Source organism: Gracilinanus agilis, chromosome 4 (genome assembly GCF_016433145.1).
Source record: "Gracilinanus agilis isolate LMUSP501 chromosome 4, AgileGrace, whole genome shotgun sequence".
NCBI lineage: Eukaryota > Metazoa > Chordata > Mammalia > Didelphimorphia > Didelphidae > Gracilinanus > Gracilinanus agilis.
This window is the reverse complement of record NC_058133.1, coordinates 218,502,175-218,525,645: the sequence shown is the minus strand read 5'-3', so window position 1 is coordinate 218,525,645 and position 23,471 is coordinate 218,502,175. Positions and strand designations below refer to the sequence as shown.

General features: G+C 36.2%; 1 protein-coding gene across 1 annotated transcript in view; it reads left to right on the top strand.

Moving 5' to 3' along the window:
- Positions 1-21,237, top strand: part of MAP2K6 (mitogen-activated protein kinase kinase 6) — a 57,709-nt gene extending 36,472 nt beyond the window's left edge. The window contains exons 10-11 of the mRNA XM_044675153.1: positions 11,680-11,725; positions 20,902-21,237. Of these exons, the coding sequence (XP_044531088.1) occupies positions 11,680-11,725; positions 20,902-20,979 (124 nt within the window). The 3' untranslated portion in view covers positions 20,980-21,237. The remainder of the gene's footprint in view (positions 1-11,679; positions 11,726-20,901) is intronic.
- The last annotated feature ends 2,234 nt before the right edge of the window (positions 21,238-23,471 follow it).

Genomic DNA, 23,471 nt, shown 5'->3' with positions numbered 1-23,471 from the left:
AAAAGGTAAATAAGAAACAGAGGGGAAATAAAACTCATAATTTTTTTTAAATTTGACTCTTTAAGGGCTTATAAGATCTAATTATCTGTATTCCTATATGGAGAAATGTTATGTATAATTCTCTGTACTGAACTCTATTCACTATTATAGCAATCAGAAGAATAACTCATAGGGAGAGGACAGAATACTAAATGGTCTAAGATGACATGGGGGGTTGGAAAGAGGGGGGGAATAGTAGGGACACCAAGAGAAATTTGAGTGAATAAGAAAAATAGGATATTCTATTAAACACAAAGAGGTCATGGGAAGGGGAGGGGATAAATACTATTATAAAAAGGCGAGGAAGAGAGCATTAAGAGGTAATATTTAAAACTTACTCTCAGTATAATCAAACCAGAGAGGGAAGAGTAGCTATATTATCCAATGGGATAAAAAACTCTATTTAACCCTACTGAGAAAGTCAGAAGGGATAAACCAAAGCGAGCAGGAGAGTGGGGAGATCAAAAAAGGGAGGGGAGAAGAAGAGGGAGGGAACTCATTAGGCCCTTAAAAATAAAAAGAAGGGAATAAAAAGGGAGGGGGTAGAAAAGGAAGTTAATCAAGGGAGGGGATAAGGGATACTGGCTCAAAGCAAACCACTGGTTGAAAAGAAAATAGTGGAAGAAGGAGTGGGTCCAGGGGAGGATACAAAAATGTCAGTGAATGCAAAACTGATAATTGTAACTCTGAATGTGAATGGGATGCACTCTCTCATAAAATGGAAGCAAATAGCAGAGTGGATCAGAAACCAAAATCCTACCATAAGTTGTCTACAAGAAACACATTTGAGGTGGGTAGACATACAGAAGTTTAAGGTTAAGCCCTTGAGCAAAATCTTTTGGGCATCAAATGAGAAAAAGAAAGCAGCAGTGGCTATTATTCTTTCTGACAAAGCCAAAGTAAAAATAGATATGATTAATAAAGACAGGGAAGGTCATTACATCCTGATTAAAGGCAGTATAAACAATGAGGAAATAACACTGCTCAATATGTTTGCACCAAATGGCATATCAACCAGATTCATAAAGGAGAAACTGGCAGAGCTCAAGAAGGAAATAGATAGTAAAACCATAATAGTGGGAGATCTAAATATTCCTCTTTCAGATCTAGATAAATCAAACTAAAAAATAAATAAGAAAGAGGCAACAGAGGTGAATGAAGTCCTAGAAAAATTAGATTTAATTGATATGCGGAGAAAAATAAATAGGAACAAAAGGGAATACACCTTCTTTTCAGCTGCACATGGTACATTCACAAAGATTGAGCATGTAATAGGGCACAGAATCATTGCAAACAAATGCAAAAGAGCAGATATAATAAATGTAACCTTCTCAGATCATAATGCAATAAAAATATTAATTAGTAAGGGCACCTGGACAGGAAAATAAAAAACCAATTGGAAATTAAAGAATATGATTCTCCAAAACCAATTTGTCAAAGAAGAAATCATAGAAACAATCAATTTCATTGAAGAGAATGACAATGATGAGACATCCTACCAAACTCTGTGGGATGCAGCCAAGGCAGTACTTAGGGGGAAATTTATATCCTTGAGTGCATATATTAACAAATTAAGGAGGGCAGAGATCAATGAATTGGGCATGCAACTGAAAAAATTAGAAGCAGAGCAAATTAAAAACCCACAGATGAAAACTAAATTAGAAATACTAAAAATTAAGGGAGAATTTAATAAAATCGAAAGTAAAATAATTATTGAATTAATAAATAAGAATAGAAGCTGGTATTTTGAAAAAAACCAGATGAAATAGACAAAGTACTGGTCAATCTAATAAAAAAAGGAAAGAAGAAAACGAAATTGACAGTATCAAAGATGAAAAGGGAGACTTCACCTCTAATGAAGGGGAAATTAAGGCAATCATTAAAAACTATTTCGCCCAATTATATGGCAACAAATATAACAATTTAGGAGATATGGATGAATATTTAGAAAAATATAAATTGCCTGGATGAACCGCAGAAGAAATAGAATACCTAAATAATCCCATATCAGAAAAAGAAATTGAAGAGGCCATCAAAGAACTCTCTAAGAAAAAATTGCCAGGGCTGATGGATTCACAAGCGAATTCTATCAGACATTCAAAGAGTAACTAATCCCAATACTATACAAATTATTTGATATGATGAGCAAAGAAGGAGTCCTACGAAATTCCTTTTATGACACGAATATGTTACTGATCCCAAAGCCAGGGAGATTAAAAACAGAGAAAGAAAACTACAGACCAATCTCCCTAATGAACATAGATGCAAAAACCTTAAATACAATACTGGCAAAGAGACTCCAGCAAGTAATTATGAAGGTCATCCACCATGATCAGGTGGGATTTATACCAGGAATGCAAGGATGGTTCAAAATTAGGAAAATCATCCACATAATTGACCATATCAATAGTCTAACAAACAAAAATCACATGATTATCTCAATAGATGCTGAAAAAGCCTTTGACAAAATACAGAATCCATCCTTATTGAAAACACTGAAAAGTTTAGGAATAGAAGGACCTTTCCTTAAAATAATAAACAGTATATACCTAAAACCATCAGCAAACATCATATGCAATGGGGATAAATTAGAAGCCTTCCCAATAAGATCAGGAGTGAAACAAGGATGCCCATTATCACCTCTATTATTCAACATAGTACTAGAACCACTAGCAATAGCAATTAGAGAAGAAAAAGAAATTGAAGGTATCAAAATAGGAAAAGAGGAGACTAAGCTATCACTCTTTGCAGATGATATGATGGTCTACTTAAAAAAATCCCAGAGAATCAACTAAGAAGCTGGTAGAAATAATCAACAACTTTAACAAAGTTGCAGGATACAAAATAAATGCACATAAATCATCAGCATTTCTATACATTTCCAACACATCACAGCAGCAAGAGGTAGAAAGAGAAACACTACATAAAATCACCCTAGACAATATAAAATACTTGGAAATCTATCTACCAAAACAAACACAGCAATTATACGAAAACAACTACATAACACTTTCCAAACAAATAAAACTGGATCTCAACAACTGGAAAACCATTAATTGTTCATGGGTAGGATGAGCTAACATAATAAAAATGACCATCTTACCCAAATTAATATACCTATTTAGTGCCATACCTATCAAATTACCAAAAAACTTCTTTACTGAATCAGGAAAAACTATAACAAATTTCATTTGGAATAACAAAAGATCAAGAATATCAAGGGAAATAATGAAAAAAATGTGAAGGAAGGGGGCCTAGCAGTACCAGATATTAAACTATACTATAAAGCAGCAGTCATCAAAACAGTATGGTACTGGCTAAGAGATAGGAGGGAGGATCAGTGGAATAGACTTGGGGTTAATGACATCAGTAAGACAGTGTTTGATAAACCCAAAGAGCCCAACTTTTGGAACATGAATCCACTATTTGACAAAAACTGCTGGGAAATTTGGAAAAGAATATGGGAGAGATTAAGTTTAGATCAACATCTTACACCCTACACCAAGATAAATTCAGAATGGGTGAATGACTTGAATATAGAGGGAAACTATAAATAAGTTAAGTGAACACAAAATAGTATACCTGTCAGATCTCTGGGAAAGGAAAAATTTTAAAACCAAGCAAGCGTTAGAGAAAATTACAAAATGTAAATTAAATGGTTTTGATTATATTAAGCTAAAAAGGTTTTGTACAAACAAAAACAATGTAGTCAAAATCAGAAGGGAAACAACAAATTGGGAAAAATCTTTATAACAAAAAACTCTGACAGGGGTCTAATTACTCAAATATACAAGGAGTTAAACCAATTGTATAAAAAAATCCAGCCATTCCCCAATTGATAAATGAGCAAGAGACATGAATAGGCAATTTTCAGGCAAAGGAATCAAAAGTATCAATAAACACATGAGAAAGTGTTCTAAATCTCTAATAATTAGAGAAATGCAAATCAAAACAACTCTGAGGTATCACCTCACACCTAGCAGATTGGCTAAAATGAAAGAAGGGGAGAGTAATGAATGCTGGAGGGGATGTGGCAAAATTGGGACATTAATGCATTGCTGGTGGAGTTGTGAACTAATCCAACCATTCTTGCTGGCAATTTGGAACTATGCTCAAAGGGCTATAAAAGAATGCCTGCCCTTTGATCCAGCCATAGCATTGTTGGGTTTGTACCCCAAAGAGATCATAAATAAACAGACTTGTACGAAAATATTTATAGCTGAGTTTTTTGTGGTGGCAAAGAACTGGAAAAGGAGAGAATGTCCTTCAATTGGGGAATGGCAAAACTTACTGTGGTATGTGCTGGTGATGAAATACTATTGTGCTAAAAGGAATAATAAACTGGAGGAGTTCCAGGTGACCTGGAAAGACTTCCAGGAACTGATGCAGAGCTTTAGGAGCAGAGCCAGAAGAATACTGTACACAGAGACTGATATACTATGGTAAAATCGAATGTAATGGACTTCTGTACCAGCAGCAATGCAATGACACAGGACAACTCTGAGGGATTTATGTTACCATATATTCTTCCAGGAGAAAGGAAGCCAAACCAATAATATATGGTACACATATTTAGAGGAAGAACTGCAGGAGAGGAATCATATATGAAAAACAAATGCTTGAACACACGGGCTGAGGAGGACATGATTGGGGATGTAGACTCGAAAATACCACACCAATGCAACAATTTGGAAATAGTTCTTGAACAAGGACGCATCATAAAACCAATGGAAATGTGTGTCTGCCATGGGTGTGGGGAGTGTCGGGGGCGGGGGGAAGGGGAAAGTAGGAGGATGAATCCTGTAACCATGTTAAAAATGAATATTAATAAATGATTAAAAATGAAAAAAAAGAAAGACAAAATTCATATTATTTAAAATGATACTTTTCTCCTCTGTTTCCATATTCGCCATGGCATTCTGTAGTGATAGGTCAGAAGGGTATGCTTGCCTATCTGTAGTTTTGCTACAACCTCCTGAGCGACAACTGATCATAGGCTGGCCTTTTGGGCTTCTAGGAGAAAGGCAGCCAAACCAATAATTCATGCTCTAATCTCCCAGGCCAGCCAAATCCTGAGGATAACCTCTCTTCCCTCTTAAAAGAAAGCCGGTTCTGCCTACATAAAAACTGTGCTGATCCTACCACAACCACTGAGATCCATTCTCACAGTAAATTATTCTTTCCAGGCCTTCCTCATGAGACATTTTCTGTATGCTCACAGTGTGTTCTCCTATTTGCTGACACTGAAATAAAAGGTAGTGTGTTCTGTTTTTTCTTCCAAGACAAGAGAACTTTGGATTGAGAATATGTTGGTATTTTGGATTCTTGTCCTAAACTGTTTGAAGCTCTGTATGATTGAAAAATTAACCTTTTTACCTTGGCAAAACCAGAAGTAGGAATTTTTGTCTCTAGGACAGTCTCACCATTAATTAAAGGAAGGAATTTGGAGTAATCCTAAGCTCCCACTTCACTGCTTATAGCTATAGTGGGGAATGTGCTCACCCTAACCTGCTGTTTAGCAGTCCAAAATCCTTTCTTATACAAGAGGCCATTCTTAATGCTCCATAATATTAGTGCCTTCTCTCTGAGACTGTCTCCCAATTTATCTTGTTCATATCTTATTGGTATATTGTCATTTGCATGCTGCTTCCTCTTCTGGATTATCAGCTCCTTTTTTGGGGTTTGTTAGTTTTTTTTTTCCTTTCTTTGTATCTCCAGTTCTTAGCATGTATTAAGTACTTAATAAATGTTGATTCACTTGACTTAATGAATTATTCTTGCTAACTATATACTAACTCCTGTTATTTCTGTGCTGCTGTCAGGGCCCTCAAATTTGGTACCCTAAGGAAAGACCCTGTTGTCCTGCCCTAACTTTGGTTCTTCAGTTTGGTGTAGTATGAAAAACACTGGTTTGGAGTCTTTCAAGACATGGGTCAAATCCTACCTCTTTTATTTATTGCCTTGTGTCCTTGAGCAAATAACCGTCTCTTTGGACTTCAGTTTCCTACCCAGTATATTTAAGGACTAAGTGATCGCAAAGATCTTTCTTAACCCTAAGTTCATGATCGTATGAATAGTTTAAAGAAAATCACTTTGAACTGATCATGACTCCTTCAGAAAATTCATGTTCCACACATTAATCATTTCCTTTACACACTCATGTCTATTTCACTGAAGTGGATTATTTTGTGTTCCTTGGAAATGATTCCTAGGCATCAGAGCTCTAAAGTTCCTAGATATGAGGAAAAAAGATTGCCAACTTTGCATATATTTTTACTCAATCATAAAATGTTTCCTAGCCTTTCCTGACATTGCAAATGTCATAACAATGATAGATCTGATGTTATATATCATGAGTAGTTTGAAAAAAATACAATGATGGTCTTAACATGGATAAAAAGAAGCCTCTTTAAAAAAAAGATAACTATTATTTATCAATATTATTACTTTCTTTTTTGAAAGATATCTTTTATTGTCTCAGTGCTTGAGGCCCTGAGTCTATACAACTTTATATGCCTTAATGTCCCTTTGGAAGATTTGTGTTTCTGGAATCCATATAAAGTGAGGCCTCTTTCATTCTTCACTAAATCTGTGCTCTCTTCTGTATGGGTACTGTGAAGGTGCATATAGATCACCATTTGTCCATTCCTTATTATTCTGCATAGTTCTTTTTTCCATACATTTAACAAGTACTCTATAGAATATTTAGCCAAATCACTACAGGCCTTCTCCTACATCTATTAAAATATGTTGTTGATATCGGCACAACACTTGGGCTTCTCATCTGTTACTCTTGGTTCTTTGACAATCCTACCTCCTTGCCTACTGATATAGGTACTTAATGGGTCTTCATGCTTTCAAAGAAATTCCTAAATCTTTTCTTGACTTGTTTTTTATGGAGATAATTTAATTTTCTATAGTATAGGTATAAGATGTGGACACCCAGACTTCTCTGCCATATTAATGAACCAGCATTGCACTAAGCATTGTTTGGAAATAGCTTCTAGGTTTATGATTTTGGTGACTTGTATTTTCCAAAATGGATCCATTTCAAAAAGGGTTAGTAGTGTGGAATTTAGGCTGGGAGAGATGCTTCTAATGGTAATTACTTCATCCTGAGAGACGTATAAGCTATGTCTCTAATGACCTTCATATTAATAGCTAAGCACTTGGAATATAATTCTAAAGGAGTACCAGGCTATGCCTGAAAGCCAGATCTGTTGACTCAAAATTCAACCTGTTATGTTCCATTTCCTAAAACCTGATTTTTACCAATTTGAATGATTTCATTATTATTTTGTGTTTGTTTGTTTTAAGATGAAAGGTGATAGTGGTAAAGACAGGGATCATTTGACATTATACTTTTGACTACTTTTATAATTTTTTACAAAAGTAAATCCAAAACCACTTTTCCAAACTTGTTTTAAAATTTTGAATTCTGAACAACTTTAAGCTTTTTTTTTAGTTTTAGGACTATCATTTTTTTTTAAAGTACAGACTCCTTGGGGTTGGGAGCCCAGAATTCTATCTGGGCTATGTTGGTTAATGGAGAAGGAAAGAAACCTCAAAAATGAGAAATTTTGTCAAGAGACCAACAAATGATATTTCTCAATAATAGCATTATGGGGAGGGGGTTCCTTTTTCTGCATAATTCATGAGGATTATAAGCCTAATGTATGAAATAGTACCACTGAAATCAGATCTCAGGCTGCAAAAAAAGAAAAAAAAACCTAGATTATTTTTCTACTTCTTAGAGTCTCTTATAATATTAGAAACATATCAGATTGACTTTGATCCTACACATCTTGTTATACTATACTTTAGGCTGGTGTATTGGAAGCCTCCACAGGTGCATATGCTTTCCAGAAGTAGGTGAATGGTACCAAATGGAGTCAATCACATTCTCCATCTTGGCAGGCAGTGAGTAGAGACAGGGCATATTTATTTTGCTTATGACAAATGCTTGGTTACAAAGGCGTAATATGTTTTTATTCTGCGGATGCACCAAATAGTCCTCCTTGGAATCAGCCAGGGTGAGTTCAAATAGGCAGAAATCCTCTGGTCAGCACAAACACCAAACTAGCAATTCTTAAGGCAGCAGGAAACCGTTTTTTAGTGTCAGCTACGGTCAGGAGCATGTGTTGTGGCATTTGGAAGAGGAATTAGAGCAGTTAACTAATTGCACGCTTGGAAATGGCAAGCCACTTGAAAACTCAAAAGCCTGAATCAATCCCAACAAGAAATTGATGTAGCTTTGAACTTGACAGTTGTTATTTCATATTGAATTTCAAGTGCTTCCCATTAAAGATGGAAAGTTTGCTTCCTATCCCCCTAACCTTATCCTGAGTACTCTTCTATTCTCAGTCCTTGTTTTGAAGTCTTATAGATTTAAAAGATAAAGAATGGACTAAATTGATACACCAAATAATGTTGGTTTGCTGTATTAGTATTTTCCATATTACCAAGACTGTGTAATACTTACAGTAAAATTGAACTTGCTAATGAGGGACAAGAAGACAGAAAATATCCGGTTGGCTAACATCCTGTATTTCCTGAAATTTTAAGCATCCCTTTACATGACATGTCTGTTGTAGTTTGTGATGGCACTTCTCTTTGAGTCACTCTTTGGAATCTTTCCACAACATATTAATTTCAAGGGCTGTTTAATTTTCATATGGGAATTTTTACATAAATTGGCTACTCAGGAAGTGAGTAGATACTTCTTTTAAAAAAAACAATTCCTTTTACTGAAGGAAAATCATTAAGTTCTCCTAGTAAGCCAGAGGAGAAACTTGTTTATTTTTTCATTGTGACTATGTAAAAAAACACAAGAAATTAAAAGGGACTTTTTGTTGGAATGATCCATTTTGTAGCCCTTTTTAAGAAGTGTGATTTGCCTAGTTTGGAGTCATAATTTTGTTAGACTATTTACCATGCAGAAAAGTCAAGCATAGAAAAGTGTCTTGCCATAAATAGGAGGATTCTACATGCATGGGAGAGTATAGTGAGAGAAATGAGCCTGAAAAATTTGTAAATGTTCACTGGAAACAGAAACCTCATAGAATTCCCAATCGAAGTTTGAATGCAGCCTTCATATTTGTAATTGTATTTTTCCTCACTGACTTGGGCTCCCTCTTCCTAGCCTTTCTAGTATGAATAATCTACTCCATGATGCTTATGTTTCCAAACTAATTGGATCATAGCTATAACATTCATACACTAGAATAGATTCTGGAATCAAAGTATTTCCCTGCACTTCTTTTATAGGTCACTGGCCTTTGAAGAATGTGGGGGTAGGAGAAAGAAAAGAGGAAGAGAAAGTTACTTAACAATAAAACTAGCTAGAAAATCTTTTGGTTGCTACATGTGACTTTGGGCAAGATAGTTCACATTTCTGAACCTCAGTTTCTTCCCCTGAAATATGAAGGGGGCTGGTTAGGCTAGTTATTTCTAAGATTTCTTCCTACTCTAGATTCTGTAATCTATACTATTAAATTTGGGGTCAAATTAACTTTACAGTTTCCAATTACTATTCAGTACTCTAAATTATCATATGTTTAGAGCCTAGAATCTTTAAAATGGGGAGCAGCTGGGTAGCTGAGTAGATTGAGAGCCAGGCCCAGAGACGGGAAGTCATGGGTTCAAATCTGGCCTCAGACACTTCCTAGCTGTGTGACCCTGGACAAGTCACTTGACCCTCATTGCCTAGCCCTTAGCACTCTTCTGCCTTAAAACAAATACCTAGTATATATTCTAAGACGGAAGGTAAAGGTTTTTAAAAAAAAGAATCTTTAAAATGAACAAAGTTTCTCCATAACTACACTCTGTTTCTTTTGTTGTTACCAGGTCACTTAAGTGGTTTTGAGGTTATTTCCAGATTTTTAGGTCTCTTGCTGCTGTTAGAACATATATTGGCTGTAATTAAAGTTCAGTTACATCCTGGTTCCTCTGGCCCTAGTCAGACAGTCTGTTTTCAAACCATACACTATAAGCTTTTGAGAGGTAGAGGAAATGGTGTTAATACTAGCTCCTCTGCATATGGTTATATAACTTCTTTCTCTCTGTCCTCTAATTCAAAACTTTTATGTCCAAATAGAAGATTTTCTCTATCCTTTCTCTCCATTAGAATGTGAATTCCTTGAGAGACTGTGTTTAGCCTTTCTTTGTCTCCCAGAGCTTAGCACGGTGCCTGGCCTATAAAAGGTGTTGAATAAATGCTTTTTGACTGATTGTGTGAATCCTTTAAAAATTTTTGTCTCTTTATATTGTCCTCTTTACCGGAAGCCAAATTTCACTAAAATGTGCTTAGTTTAAACGACAGAATCTGAGTTAGAAGGGAAGTTGGAGGACATCTAGTTCAACCCTTAGTGGAATGAGAACATCTTTTACATAATTCTCAACAAGTAGTCATCTGCTATCTGTTTGAATGCATCCAGAGAGAGGAAACCTCTCCAGGCAACACTCACCTTTGGAGGCTCCTAATTGTTATGAGGTGTCAACTTATATTAAACTTTGATCAACTTTTTTTTTAACAACTTCCACTCATTGTACCTGGTTCTATCCTATGGACAAGACTAATCTCTCTTCCAGATGATAGCACTTCAGATTCTTGAGACTGGCTATCACACACCTCCCCTAACTCTTCTCTTTTTCAGACTATCTTTCCCTAGTTCTTTTAGGTGATTCTTTATATTATTTTCTCCAATTCTTTTACTATCCCCATTCATACTCTTCCAGACATGCTCTATTTTGCCAATATCCTTCCTAAAATGTGACAGCTAGAACTGAATACAAGCACCCCAATAAGGTATGATATGGGCAGAAAATGATAGAACTGTTACTATCCTCATTCTGGGCACTACACCTTGAAGTGCAATTAGCACTTATTGTCTCTGATATCACAACATGGACTGATTAAATTGATAGGCCTTTCCTTAACCATTCTTTCCCCCCTTTTTTCACAGGAGTCATTATTATGGACTGAGCAATGGATAGACATGGCTGTGCATATCATAAACTAATGCCTTCCTATTCAGTATGACTAAGAATAATTACTATAATGTTGACTGAATATACCCTTTAATTGAGCAATTAATCTACCATATGCAAGTTGCACTGCCTTAGAAATTTTTTGCCCATAACTAAGATGTACTATATTAATGACAGGCAAAAAGGAAGCATTTCTAGGAAAACAGGAGAAAGCAGAAGTGAGAGTGCACAGATTAGTTGAGATGTAGTGACCCCAGAGTCTTAAGATTGTTCCATAGCAAATATAATTTTAAGATTCCACTGCCAAACTTTACTTGTTACAGAGAGTTGTTGGAGGTGGATTGAAAAAGGGAAGTAGATATATTTTGATTTATAATGACTATAAATTTGAAGGGTAAGCTTTTATGTCATAGGTATGGCATCTCCAAGGAAAGTATATGTATTTTCTTTCCATGAATTTATGTCCACTGTTGATTTAAAACTTGATTTAGAAGTGGAATAGAAGAGGCAAGTCAACATTGGAAATCTTTGTTTTCAATATTGTTTTTCAAGTTGGTTATGTTTAGTCTTCTGCAGGTTCTGAAATCCTACTCTAGTGAAACGTCAGATGGTTTCTTGATTTTAATGTGTTTAATTCTTCCCTTTTTTAAGCTTGAAGAAGAATTCCAAAGAACGGCCAACATATGCAGAACTTATGGTGAGTATTGTTATTAATATAAACATATTCAAACTAACATGTATTGATGGTTAAATGAGTCAAATAAAAATTATCATTAAACCATATTATTGAAATAGTGAATTCACCAAGACATGAATGATTAATTGTTTTTTAATGAAGAATTCAGAGGACTATGTTTTATTTCTAGTCTGAGTACTGTCTCTTGTGTAATCTTGGCAAAGATCCTTTAATTACCATTCCTGACTACTTTTATGGGAAACTAACAGAGTTATGCAGCACACTGTCGTTATTTGTAAAGTGCTTTGAGATCTTTAATATCCTCAAATGAAGAGGTGCTTAGGATCCTACCCATCTATTGCAAAAGGTATTTATAGACAAAAACATATCTAGAAAAAGTGATACAAGAATTTCAGGAAAATGGGCATGGATTAACTATTTTAGACAAAAAAAAATATCCAGCATTAGTCAATTTTGTTGATAAAAATCCTGCTTTTTTATGTCTGGACAAATATTTATTCTTTTCTTGGTTGAGAATATAGCCCCTCTTCTAGAATACTGTCAGCCTAAAACAAGTTTGGTAAAACTTTCTTAGTTTGCATCTCATTCAATGAGAATTCATGAGTTACCTTTTGAACTCACTATAAAATAAAGTTATTTTTTAGCTAATCCAGAAGGTAAGAAAATCCTATTACAAATGGTTAGCTTATCTAAGAAAAAAACTTTAATAACTTCTTAGGAATACATATATAATCATATTTTAATCACCAAGAATTCAGGAGAACTTTGAAACATTTGGCAGTCATTAGCTTTTTTAGCTATATACATGTAGTGATAATAGAAACACTTTTCTTTAAAAACATTCTATATTTCAGAATGTTCACTAATTCAAACATGACTTTCCTAAAATTTTTCCATTAGGTTCAGCTATTTAGATAGACAAAGACCCAATTTCTTGCCAATATCCCAGTTAATAAGTAAGAAATGATGTTTTCCATCTTTTCCACTTTCCCTTCCACTGAATCTACCACATTCTTCAGTCTCCCCTAGTGCAGTTCTGAAGACAGTATTCTAGAGAACATTAACCAAATAAAGAGTAAGGTTACTTGGTGATTAAAAAAAGTTCAGATACTAATGATGATAAGAACTCATTTTTATATCACATTTCTTACAGAATGAGCAGCTAGTTGGCACATTGGAGAGAATCCTGGGCCAGGAGTTAGGAAATCTGATTTCAAATCTGACCTCAGATATTGACTAGCTATGTGACCTTGGGCAAATCACTTAACCCTGTTTGCCTCCATTTCCTCATCTATAAAATGATTGAGAGAAGGAAATGGAAAACCTCTCTAGTATTTTTGCCAAGAGAACCCCAAATGGTGTCTCAAGTATTTTGACATGACTGAACCAATTGATCAACAAAATATTACAAAGCACTTTCCTTCCAAAAGGTAAACAGTGAAAGTGTCATCCCCATTTTACTGATGGGGAAACCTAGTCTCAGAGCATAGGTAGGAAGTGGGTCAACTGGGATTTGAACTTAATCTCCTCATTTAAGATCCAGGAAACTGATTAGGGAGATGTTTCAGATTGGCAAGAAATCATGGGACACCTTTCAATTTCTGTGATTTAAGCTTAAGATTTATATCCTGGCTAGAGATCCAACTCTGCTGTAGTAACTGAATTATATTTCCTTCAGTTGGATGACCCCAGAAGAAAAGAAGGAAGAATTTTTGGTAGCATTGTGACCTGAGAAGGGATAAATTGTCTTACTCTAGCCCCGAATGACCTTAGCTTTTCTCTTTAGGTTCCTTCATTATCTATTCATTTTTTCCTGGCCCTGAAGATAGTCCAGGCCCTTGTTCTCTCAGTGTTTTAGTTTCTGAAGAATTTTTGCCATCCCCATTAATGAGGTAGTTCCTAATACTTCAGAACTCTTAATAGTCGTTTTACATTAGGGCTGAAGGCTTATGACCATAGTCCAAGAGATGGGTTGATTCTTGAAAAAAGTTTCCTTCTGTATATGGTCTTCTTTCCTTACTCCATTTATGAGCAGTTTAATTACCTGGTTTGGAAGGCCCTGTTATCCTTCATATCTCACTTTATGTATTCAGCAGAAGTTTTAGTTCAACAAGTATTTAAGTGCCAAATAGGTATAAGCCCTTATATTGATTAAAAATGAGTTTTGACAGTAGGAGTAGGCCCTTGGGGGGTTATTTTGGACTCTGAAATACAATTTGAATATGATTTTGCTCTGACACCAGTTGTCAGGCAAAAGGCTCTAGTTTATTCCTATGTGTCTGGGTGTATTTAAAGAGCAATGCATTTTCCTTCCAAGTGGCCTCTTATCATAAAGGTTCACTGGAGCACATTTGAGGAAAGATGTTTGTTTCCAGCTTAATACCCACTGGCAGCTGTGTTCATTTCTATTAAGCTACCTTTCCAGAATATCTTAACACTGTGGTATTTTATGGCTGACATATTAATGTTGTGAGGTCTTGTGGGGTTTTTTTTCTTCTTCTTTTTATGGCTTTAGACTTTGCGGTACTGGAATGGACTTCCCTTTTAAGACCATAACTGCTCCCTGCTTTCCTGTGGAGTTGAGGTTTTTAATGGAAAATCTGAGTCCGAACTCCCTGACTCTAGCATTGGGAAAACAGATGCTGAGATACTATTGTTCAAGTTTGAAGACTGGAGGGACTGAAGGGAAGAATCCCATTCCAGATGAAATGGAACACGAACAGAAAGCACTACCCACAGTTAGCCTTTTCCATCTGATGCAGGGAAAGTAGGGGTGCTGAGCTGATCTGTTTCTGACTTCTAGAAGACTCCAAATTCCTTTCTTCTTCACTTAGGTTGAACTCAAGAATGAACAAATAGGTCATGCTCCACAAGACCTCTAAGATAAATTATCTGCACTTTCAAACTCTCACCAGTTCACATGATTCAGTAGGGTTTGCCTCCAAGAGATCATGCTGATCAGTAATGGGGGGGGTATTTTGGGCTAGATCTAAGTCAATAATGATTTAAGCCTGGGGGTTAGAATGCAGTGAAATCCTTGTGGACCATAAAATGGAATAAAATAACTTTATTAATCACAAAGGGTAAAGAGTTTACAGTTCTCAAGGATGCTCATTTAAATAAAACACAACTCCTTTCTGCTTCCACATTCACTACTAGAATCAATGGTAGGTCAGAATGACATCCTCACAAGGTGGTAGGTATGCCACTAAAACCTCTCAGTCATCCACTGACCATTTACACTTTTGGAGGCAGGGAAGTTGAATCAATTATTCAGGCCTTAGTCTCAGGCCAACCAAATCCCAAGGATGCCATCCCCATTTTATAAATGTGAAAATATGAGAGTATTTTGCCATTTCTTTCTCAAGCTTATTTTATAGATAAGGAAACTGAGGCAAACAGGGTTAGGTGACTTCTCCACTGTCACAGAGCTAATAAATGTCTGAGGTTAGATTTGAACTCAGGTTCAGCACTCTATCCATTGTGCCAGCCAGATGCTTACTTTGCAACTAGTTTTTCTCATACAAAGTAGATAATGTTCCTGTCACATTTTTTGTCTAAGGTCCCCAAATTTAGGTGATTTACCACTAAAAAAAGTCTCACTTCATAAAATTCACAAATACAAACAAATAATAAAAAACAAAACAATGCAGTCTTTTTTTTAACCCTTACTTTCTGTTTTAGTAACAGCTCAAAGACAGAAGAGACAAAGGTAGGCAAACAGGGTTAAATGACGTATCCAGGATCACACAGCTGCGAAGTGTTTGAAGTCATATTTGAACCCAGGTCCATACCTCTCCAGACCTGGAACCCTATCCACTAAGCCACCTAGATTCCCATACAATCTTCTAAAAAGTATAAACTTGGTATAGTAAGGCTAATGGCAACCATGGCTCAGCATAAGCCTCCTGATGTATGAATAACCAGTAATAACACCAGGAATATCAGAACCAAAGCACAATTGATGATATCTCCAACACCATCACCAAAACCCACCATAAGTATATTAGCAAAATATTTAAAAGGTTTTAAGCCATTTACATGCTATTTCTCCCAAAGACTAAGTTCATACTACAACTTCTCCCATAGTACTATCCACTTATGATTCCTATCCCACCAAACAAAACTTCCTTCTTTCTAGGAACTCCAGCAGATGGTGATGGCACTAAATTGGAAGCCCTTCATAGGTTCTTTACTACTACTTCCTTTTTTATGTCCAGAATAGTTGGAGATTCCTCCTCACCCTATTGCAGGGGCTCAAGGTTATCAATCAGTCAGTTAAAAGTTCCTTTTTCCTCCAGGCAAATTCTCACCTCTAAGGATATAAAAAGACAATTTCAGCTTCCTGTTATAATTAAAAAGTGAAATTGTTCTTCAATCATGTCTGACTCTTCATGACCCCAAGGATGCCAATATTGTTCATGGGGTTTTCTTAGCAAAGATATTGGAGTTGTTTGGCTTTTCCTTCTCCTGTGGATTAGGATAAACAGAAGTTAAGTGGCTTCCCCAGGGTCACACATCTAGTAAGTTTCTAAGACCAGATTTGAATTCAGGTCTTTCTTGTTCCAGGTCCAGTGTGTCATCTAGCAGCCTCAAAAATATCTATCAATAATTCTACCTTTTGGTCTCTCAAATACTTTTTAGGAAGGAGTTCTTAGGAGAAAATAAAACTACTGATTAAGGGGAACCTGAGTATTTCCCCCTTGCTGAGGGGGGCAAAAATCTNCCAGTATCAGGATACTAAATGTGGTTTGGGAAGGCCAACAGAACCCAGTCCAGGCAAAGCCTGGTCTGAGACCAACACACACAGACCACTTAGTAACAGGGAAGTTGTGTTTATTCAAAGGGGAAAGGATAAATGGGAATTAGTATAACCCTAATACTAATGTCAACTAACTAAAATTTCCTGGATCTAATTTGTACCCTTACTTATAACAGGTACTATTCAAAAGTCAGGTTCTAATTGTACTTGAAGCAGCTAGATCAGAGTATATATATATATATATATATATATGTACATATATATATATAAATTTAAAATATGATATTAAATTAGGGATAATAAATCCAGTCTACCAAACCCATCCCTTTAAAAAAACTTTACCCCTTCCTTACTGTCTCCTATTGGGGAACTAGCTGTAGAAATAATTGTTCTTATGCATATGCAAATCTAAAGAACACTTCAGCCACTTAAGCAGGGACAAAATACAATGCAAACTCATAAAGGCATCTGCATCATGCAGGAGAAGTTCCATTAAAGCCTCACCAGTGCCAATTCCCCACAGACTGTGCCTTTTTTGTTTCAGAGGTCAGGGAAGTCAAACCTATAATTCAAGCCCAAGTCTTCTGGGACAACCAAATCCAGAGAATGTTCTCCTATTTAAGTCTGACCCACAAAAAACAGGTGGTGCTCCTACCACAACAGGTGCTACAGTGATCTGTGTTGACAGACTGTCACTGCCTTTTATATATATATAATATATAAACATATATAATATATATATATATAGTTGTACAGAAAGAAATATAGATATAGATATAGATACATATGTATCCATAAATATACTATATATATATGTATATGTGTGTGTGTGTATACCCACATATATATGTGTGCCTATGTATCTATGTGTATGCAGGCCATGTGCAAATGCATAGTTATGTCATGGTACCTTAATTTAGAGGTAATGCAAAGAGATAGTGATGGTGGTTGGAAAAAGAAGGTAGATAGTGTAGCTATTGAGTTCATATAGCACATGATGGGTAACATTGCATAGGACACCCCATATTCATAATGGCATAATCTCACACCATTTTGCTAGGTCTGTTGTATCCTGTGTACTGTGGGACCTCCTAAAAGGTGGATGCAAATCTCCACCTTGCTTCTAGCACTCCATATTTCGAAGTCTTAAGTTCAATCTGTAAGCTGGTGAACTTTCAGAATGCTTTGCTGTCTCTGTTATTCTTAGCCCATTGCTTGCAGAAGAAACAGGTTCCTTCCCAACCTATATAGCCTCAAATCCCACACAAGAGGGTGAACCAAATTTTCTGTTTTGACAGTGACTACCCATGACTGACTTCCTTGGTTTCCCTCTCCCCCTGTGGTTCCTACAACACTTTTCTAGCTGGTGAATTTAAAAAAAAAAGGTAGGGAGGAAAACACACCCAGAATGATTTTGGAATAATGACTTCAAGGCAGTTTCTTGGATTTCATGCCCAGATCTCCTGAACAAAGAGACAGGGTGGGGGCTGGAAGGTGTAGATTTGCTTCAGGAAATAGCTTTTTGTTGCCCTCCATCTTAACTACTTTGAGAAAATTTCCTAAGTATCTAGGAAGGGGAAAATCCAAATAATAGTAATAAAAATAATTTTAAATAACTTGGTCAGTGTAAATTGACATTTGAGTGCTTTGCAATCCAGAGGACAGCACTGTATGTCATCCCTGGGGATGGAAATCAGGTGGCTTAGAGCCCAAGAACCAACCCTGCTCCTTAGCTTCACAGAAGAATGACTTCTTGATGACATATAGAAATTTTAAGACTCGGAGCTAGATGTTAACACAGATTAACCATTCCTCTTTGGTCTGTAGGCTAACAATGCCCAGACTGATTCTGAAAGAGTGACTTGAAGGGAAAGTTATTGGGAGACCACTGGGGGACAACCTACTTCTTCCGAGTCTGGCTTTTTGTTTTGTTTTGTTTTTCCTTCACCTGATCTTTATGCTGTTTATAAAGACTTCCTTGGGCAAACTTTGGGTTCTACATAAGGGGACTCACTCTACCCTTTGCTGTCAGGTTTAAAATAAGTATAATGGGAAAAACCTCCTACCAGGCTACGTGAAAGTTGAAAACCGAAATCTCAAAACTAAGGGAAACGTGAAGTGACTCAGCTATGCCATGAAGCAAAAGGAGAACATTTTTAGCTCCTTAACTTGTCATTTAAAATAATATTAGCAGACATTCAGGATAGAAGGTAGTGAGGATCAGAAGTGGTTTTGATACACCTGAAGAATAATGGACTCTGTTCTTTGTCTAGGTATTATTTCATTTGGAATAGGATAGAAACAAATATTTCTTCTATGTAGAGATGCAGCAAAAGCAGAGCACTTATCAGGAGTATTACTGAAGGAATCAGAGAATTGTAGAATTCATGTACATGGAAAAATGCTTAACTTTAATTCAGAATTGTTCTGATGTTTCTTGTGTGATTTTTCTTGGGAGAGGAGCTAGACTAGATGTTTTTCTAAGTTCAGTTAATTTGATATGAAATGCCTGAATATTTATTTTTCTTTTTCAATCTCTAACCTCTAAAGTTGTTTTAACCTCAAACACACCCAGTATATAGGCAAAATACATTTTTCCTGGAAGGAACAGCCCTTCACAGACATGAATACAAATAATGACTATTGAAGGGATTTGACCTGTATTTTAACATTACTATAAAGCCAAAAGATTTACCAATTTCAAGGCAATCTAGATTGCCTCACTGTCAAATATTAATGGCAGTGTCATAAATTTAATAATTCATTGAATCATTTTTCTCTCCTATCGCCTTTTCCCAGAGGAGGTCTAAAAGGGAAAGGAAGGGAAAAAAAGGAAACATTTATTAAACACTTACTACTGTTTGTGCCAGACATTGTCCTAAGTGCTTTTAGAAATATTATCTCATTTGATCTTCACAACAACCCTGAGGGGTAGGTGTTCTTTATTATTATCTCCATTTTATAGTTGAGGAAAGTTGCTGGATATTATTGAAGTAAGGTGATAATATTTGGACCTGCTCTTTAGGAAAATCATTTTAATAGCTAGCTGGAGGAAGGACTGGGGAGAGACTTAAGCAGGCAGAGCAAGTGTAGGCTATTGTAATAGTCTAGGCTTGAGATGATACAGGCTGGTAGCAGTGTCAGAGGAGAGAAAAGGGAATTTTTGAGATTTGTTATGAAGGTAGAATGGACAAGGCTTGGCAATTGATTGGAAGAGAATGGGGTTTTATAATGGGAAATCTATCTAAATAATGAATCAATAGTGGATAAGTGGGACAAATTGGAGTGCTTATACCACTCTTATTACTACCCCACTCCACTATTGTTCAGTGTAGATGAGATCTGTGTCACAAATTGGTATACTTTTATTGTTCTAACTGAAAGACATTGGAATCTGAATATTTTGAAAATGATGAAGTATATACCCTCAATGATTCTACATAGCTAGATCCAGACTTAGGTAGTCTGTACATGGATTAACTCCTCACTCCCACACCCAATGGAGGCAGAGCTTGACATTTCTCATACAGGTGTGTGGATACCTGTCATCATTCACTCTCATTACATACTTATTTTGCCAGTTAAAAAAATTAAACTGCAGTTGTTTCCTATTCTTTTCAGGCACCAAACTTTTCACTTAGGAAAGAGGCTATACCTTACATCCTTTACCAATTGTCTTAATTTTTTTCTTTATGCAGAAATATTTTTCTACCACTTTCAGTACCCAACCTGCCCCCTGCCCCGCCATGAAGGAACAGTACTTTAACGGCATAATACCTTAAACTTAAAAATATATCGTATAGTCAATCAGTAAGTTGATGAATACTAAAAGTTAGGAAGGCCCACATTCAAAACAATCCTCAGGGCCATTATTAACTATTTGACCCTGGATATGTCACTTAACCTTGTCCTATCTCAGTTTATTCATTTGTAAAAGAGTGCTTAATAACATCACCTACCTCTCATGACTGTTATGAGTAAAAAAACAAAATAATATTTGTATATTGCTTTGCCCATCTTAAAGCATTATATACATATTAGCTGTTATTATTAAGGTTATTATTTGAAAATATATTTTGTGTGATAATACATGTATAACTCAGATTGAATTGCTTGTCAGCTCTGGGAGGGGGGAGAGAAGAAGGGAGGGAAACGATATGGATCTTATGACTTTGGAAAACTTAAATGGAAATTTGTTGTTAAAATAAAAAACGTAATAAAGAAAAAAAATAAGCTATCATTACTTATGAAGTTCTACTATGTGTCGGACATTGTACAGTAATGGTATAAATATAAATATATACCCCTAATAGACTCACATAATCAGCTTCCTCTCCAAATCTGCATTTTTGTTAACCTGCCATAAAGGTGACTAATATTGATATGTATTTGTTTGTTTGTTTTTTTCCCCCAGCAACATCAATTTTTCACTCTGCACGAATCCAAAGCAACAGATGCAGCATCTTTTGTAAAACTGATTCTTGGAGACTAAAAACCATTGGACTCAATCACTTGACCCTCCTGTGGATTGGTGGGTTTAGGGGGTGGATCTTCTTCACTAAAGCATCAATAGAAACTTGGCATTGAGATGATGCTATTTTTTTAACCCTGCCTCTCCGAAGGTTGTTTGTTTATTTTTATTATTTTTCCTAAATGGGTCTTGGAATCTATAGTGTATAGAATGAACTGTCTAGTCAGATGAAATTTAAAGCTCAGACTTTACAACTTTGAAAAGGTGATTAAATATTTAATGCCGTGTCACAAGACTCCTTAACCTTCTCAGCCTTTTCCTGTTCCTCTCCAAGGAGAATACATTTGTCTGGGTTAATAGGTGCTATGGTAATTATGAAGTCCTATGTAGATTTATATTTTGTTCCTCCTATTATTTTAATATTTATGTTTTAATGCTTGATTTGAATAGATTCTGTTTTATGTGAGGGAGACCTTGTAAAAGAGGAGGCTATGATGGCAATATTTATGGGGCTTTGCAGGGGAAAGGGTTAAAGAACTTTGGGACTCTAAAAGGAACAATTTAATATGCATCTTTAAGAACGATAACAATCTTTTCTTCCCAAGAGCCTATTCCAACGATTGTTGCTGCTGCTGCCGCCACCTTCCCAAATACCTTGTCCAATAATAGGTATTCATTAACTATTTGGTGTGATGTGATAAGGCATCCTAGTACTACTTGTCTGACTTTGGAAGAAGTAAAATCACTTTATCATGGCTCAAAGTGGAGACCCAGCTTGCTTCTCATGGCATTGATGACACTTTTAACTTGATTGTGATATATACCTACCCCCCTACAGAAGGAGGGCATATATGTACATGTGTGTGTATATGTGTGTGTATTTGTTTTTGGTAAGCTGTGAGTCTTGCCAAGGGTCTTCTATTTATATTATTCCGTGTTCAGTAAGGATGATTTCTTATTGATGTCTTAGGGGTTGGGGAGGGATATTATATATCCAACCCCTCAGGGAACTGGTGCCTTCTTCTGGTTCTATCTGTTCTGAAGTGTGTATGCCCCAGGTATTATTTCTTTATCTTTGTGGCAAATGGAGTGTTTATTATTCTTCTCAACCCCCTACTCAATGAAGGAGGCTCACCATTAATCATTTATCTTCTTAATGGAGGAGCTCTGGCAGGAAAAATTTAGGGGAAGCTTGTGGTTTCTTGGATAAGATGAGGAGAATCAGGAAGATAAGTTAGTGCCCTTGTGCTGACTCCAAGTTTCCACAGGCTGCAAACAGGAAGAAGTCTCCCGCAGGCAATACATTGTCATGGGACACAGGCGGCTAGTTCCATTGAAATTCTCAGGAGGGTACACAGCCTGATTCAATGAATCTGAGTCTTTCCTATGGCTGCCTCTGGATTTAGACTCTGTGATGTTGCACTCTGGGTGGTCCTAAGACCAAGGATTGTCAAAGGTTCCAGGTAAATGTCAGATCCTATTGGCCTTGGACAGAATTCATACCCAAAGCATGCTCCTGAAGTATGAGGACATCTGGGGTTTCAATGAAAAGTATTGATTACAATTTCTCACAATGCAACAGGAAGAGGCACTAGGAGGCGATGATTTGCTCTACTACACATTTGGAAGTTGCTGTTGTGTCTTTGATCTCTTTCACTTGTTGCCTTCTAAGTGCAATAGTGTTTGGTGCATGCAAGGACCATCCTTCTTTGTATCTACTTCATGTGAAAGAAGATCTCTATCTCTTTCTGCTCTTATTGCATCTATTATTGTTGCCAATATACTTGTCCACGTTTGGAAGAGGAACATTGGGCCAATGGATATATAAACATATTCTCTTCACCTTTCTCTGTCTCCCCAATTTGAGAAGTTATATCTGTGGTAGCCTGAGAAGATGTATGGAGTAAAAAAAAGACAAAATATCACCATGCACCCAGCTCTGCATGTTTTTTATTTAGATGGAGGACTGTTTATTCTGCTTAGTTTAAAACAGAGCTATCAACCCTAATGGCTTTGAATAGCCTTAAATGGTTCAGCAAGCAGGGGCAAATGCCTTCTTATAAAACAGGAGGTCAGAAAAAAAAATACTTGTCAATGTTTACTATAGCTTGTAATGTTTTCTACCTTGTGAGAATAAAATATTATTGGGGAGTGGGTGGGAAACAGAGGGCTTGGATGGAAACAGTTTTGATTATATCTTTAGGTAAAGTATGAAGATTTTCTTTTTAAAAATAAACAAGACATCAACGCAGAAAAAGGTCTGAGTCAAACAACTCTTACCAACTGTTTTCTACAGTTCTGATTTTCCATCTGTTGATGTATATACATATGTATACGTACATGTATGATATATACCTTTACATGTATAGTCCCTGCTACATAAGCACTTGGTTTATGAATTACCCATCCATTTAAATGGGCAATAGGGGAATCTATGCATAGGGGCTCAGCCCCTTGATGAAGACAACCTCCCTTTTCCTCTGAATTCAGAACGGTTCAGAATAATTGACTTC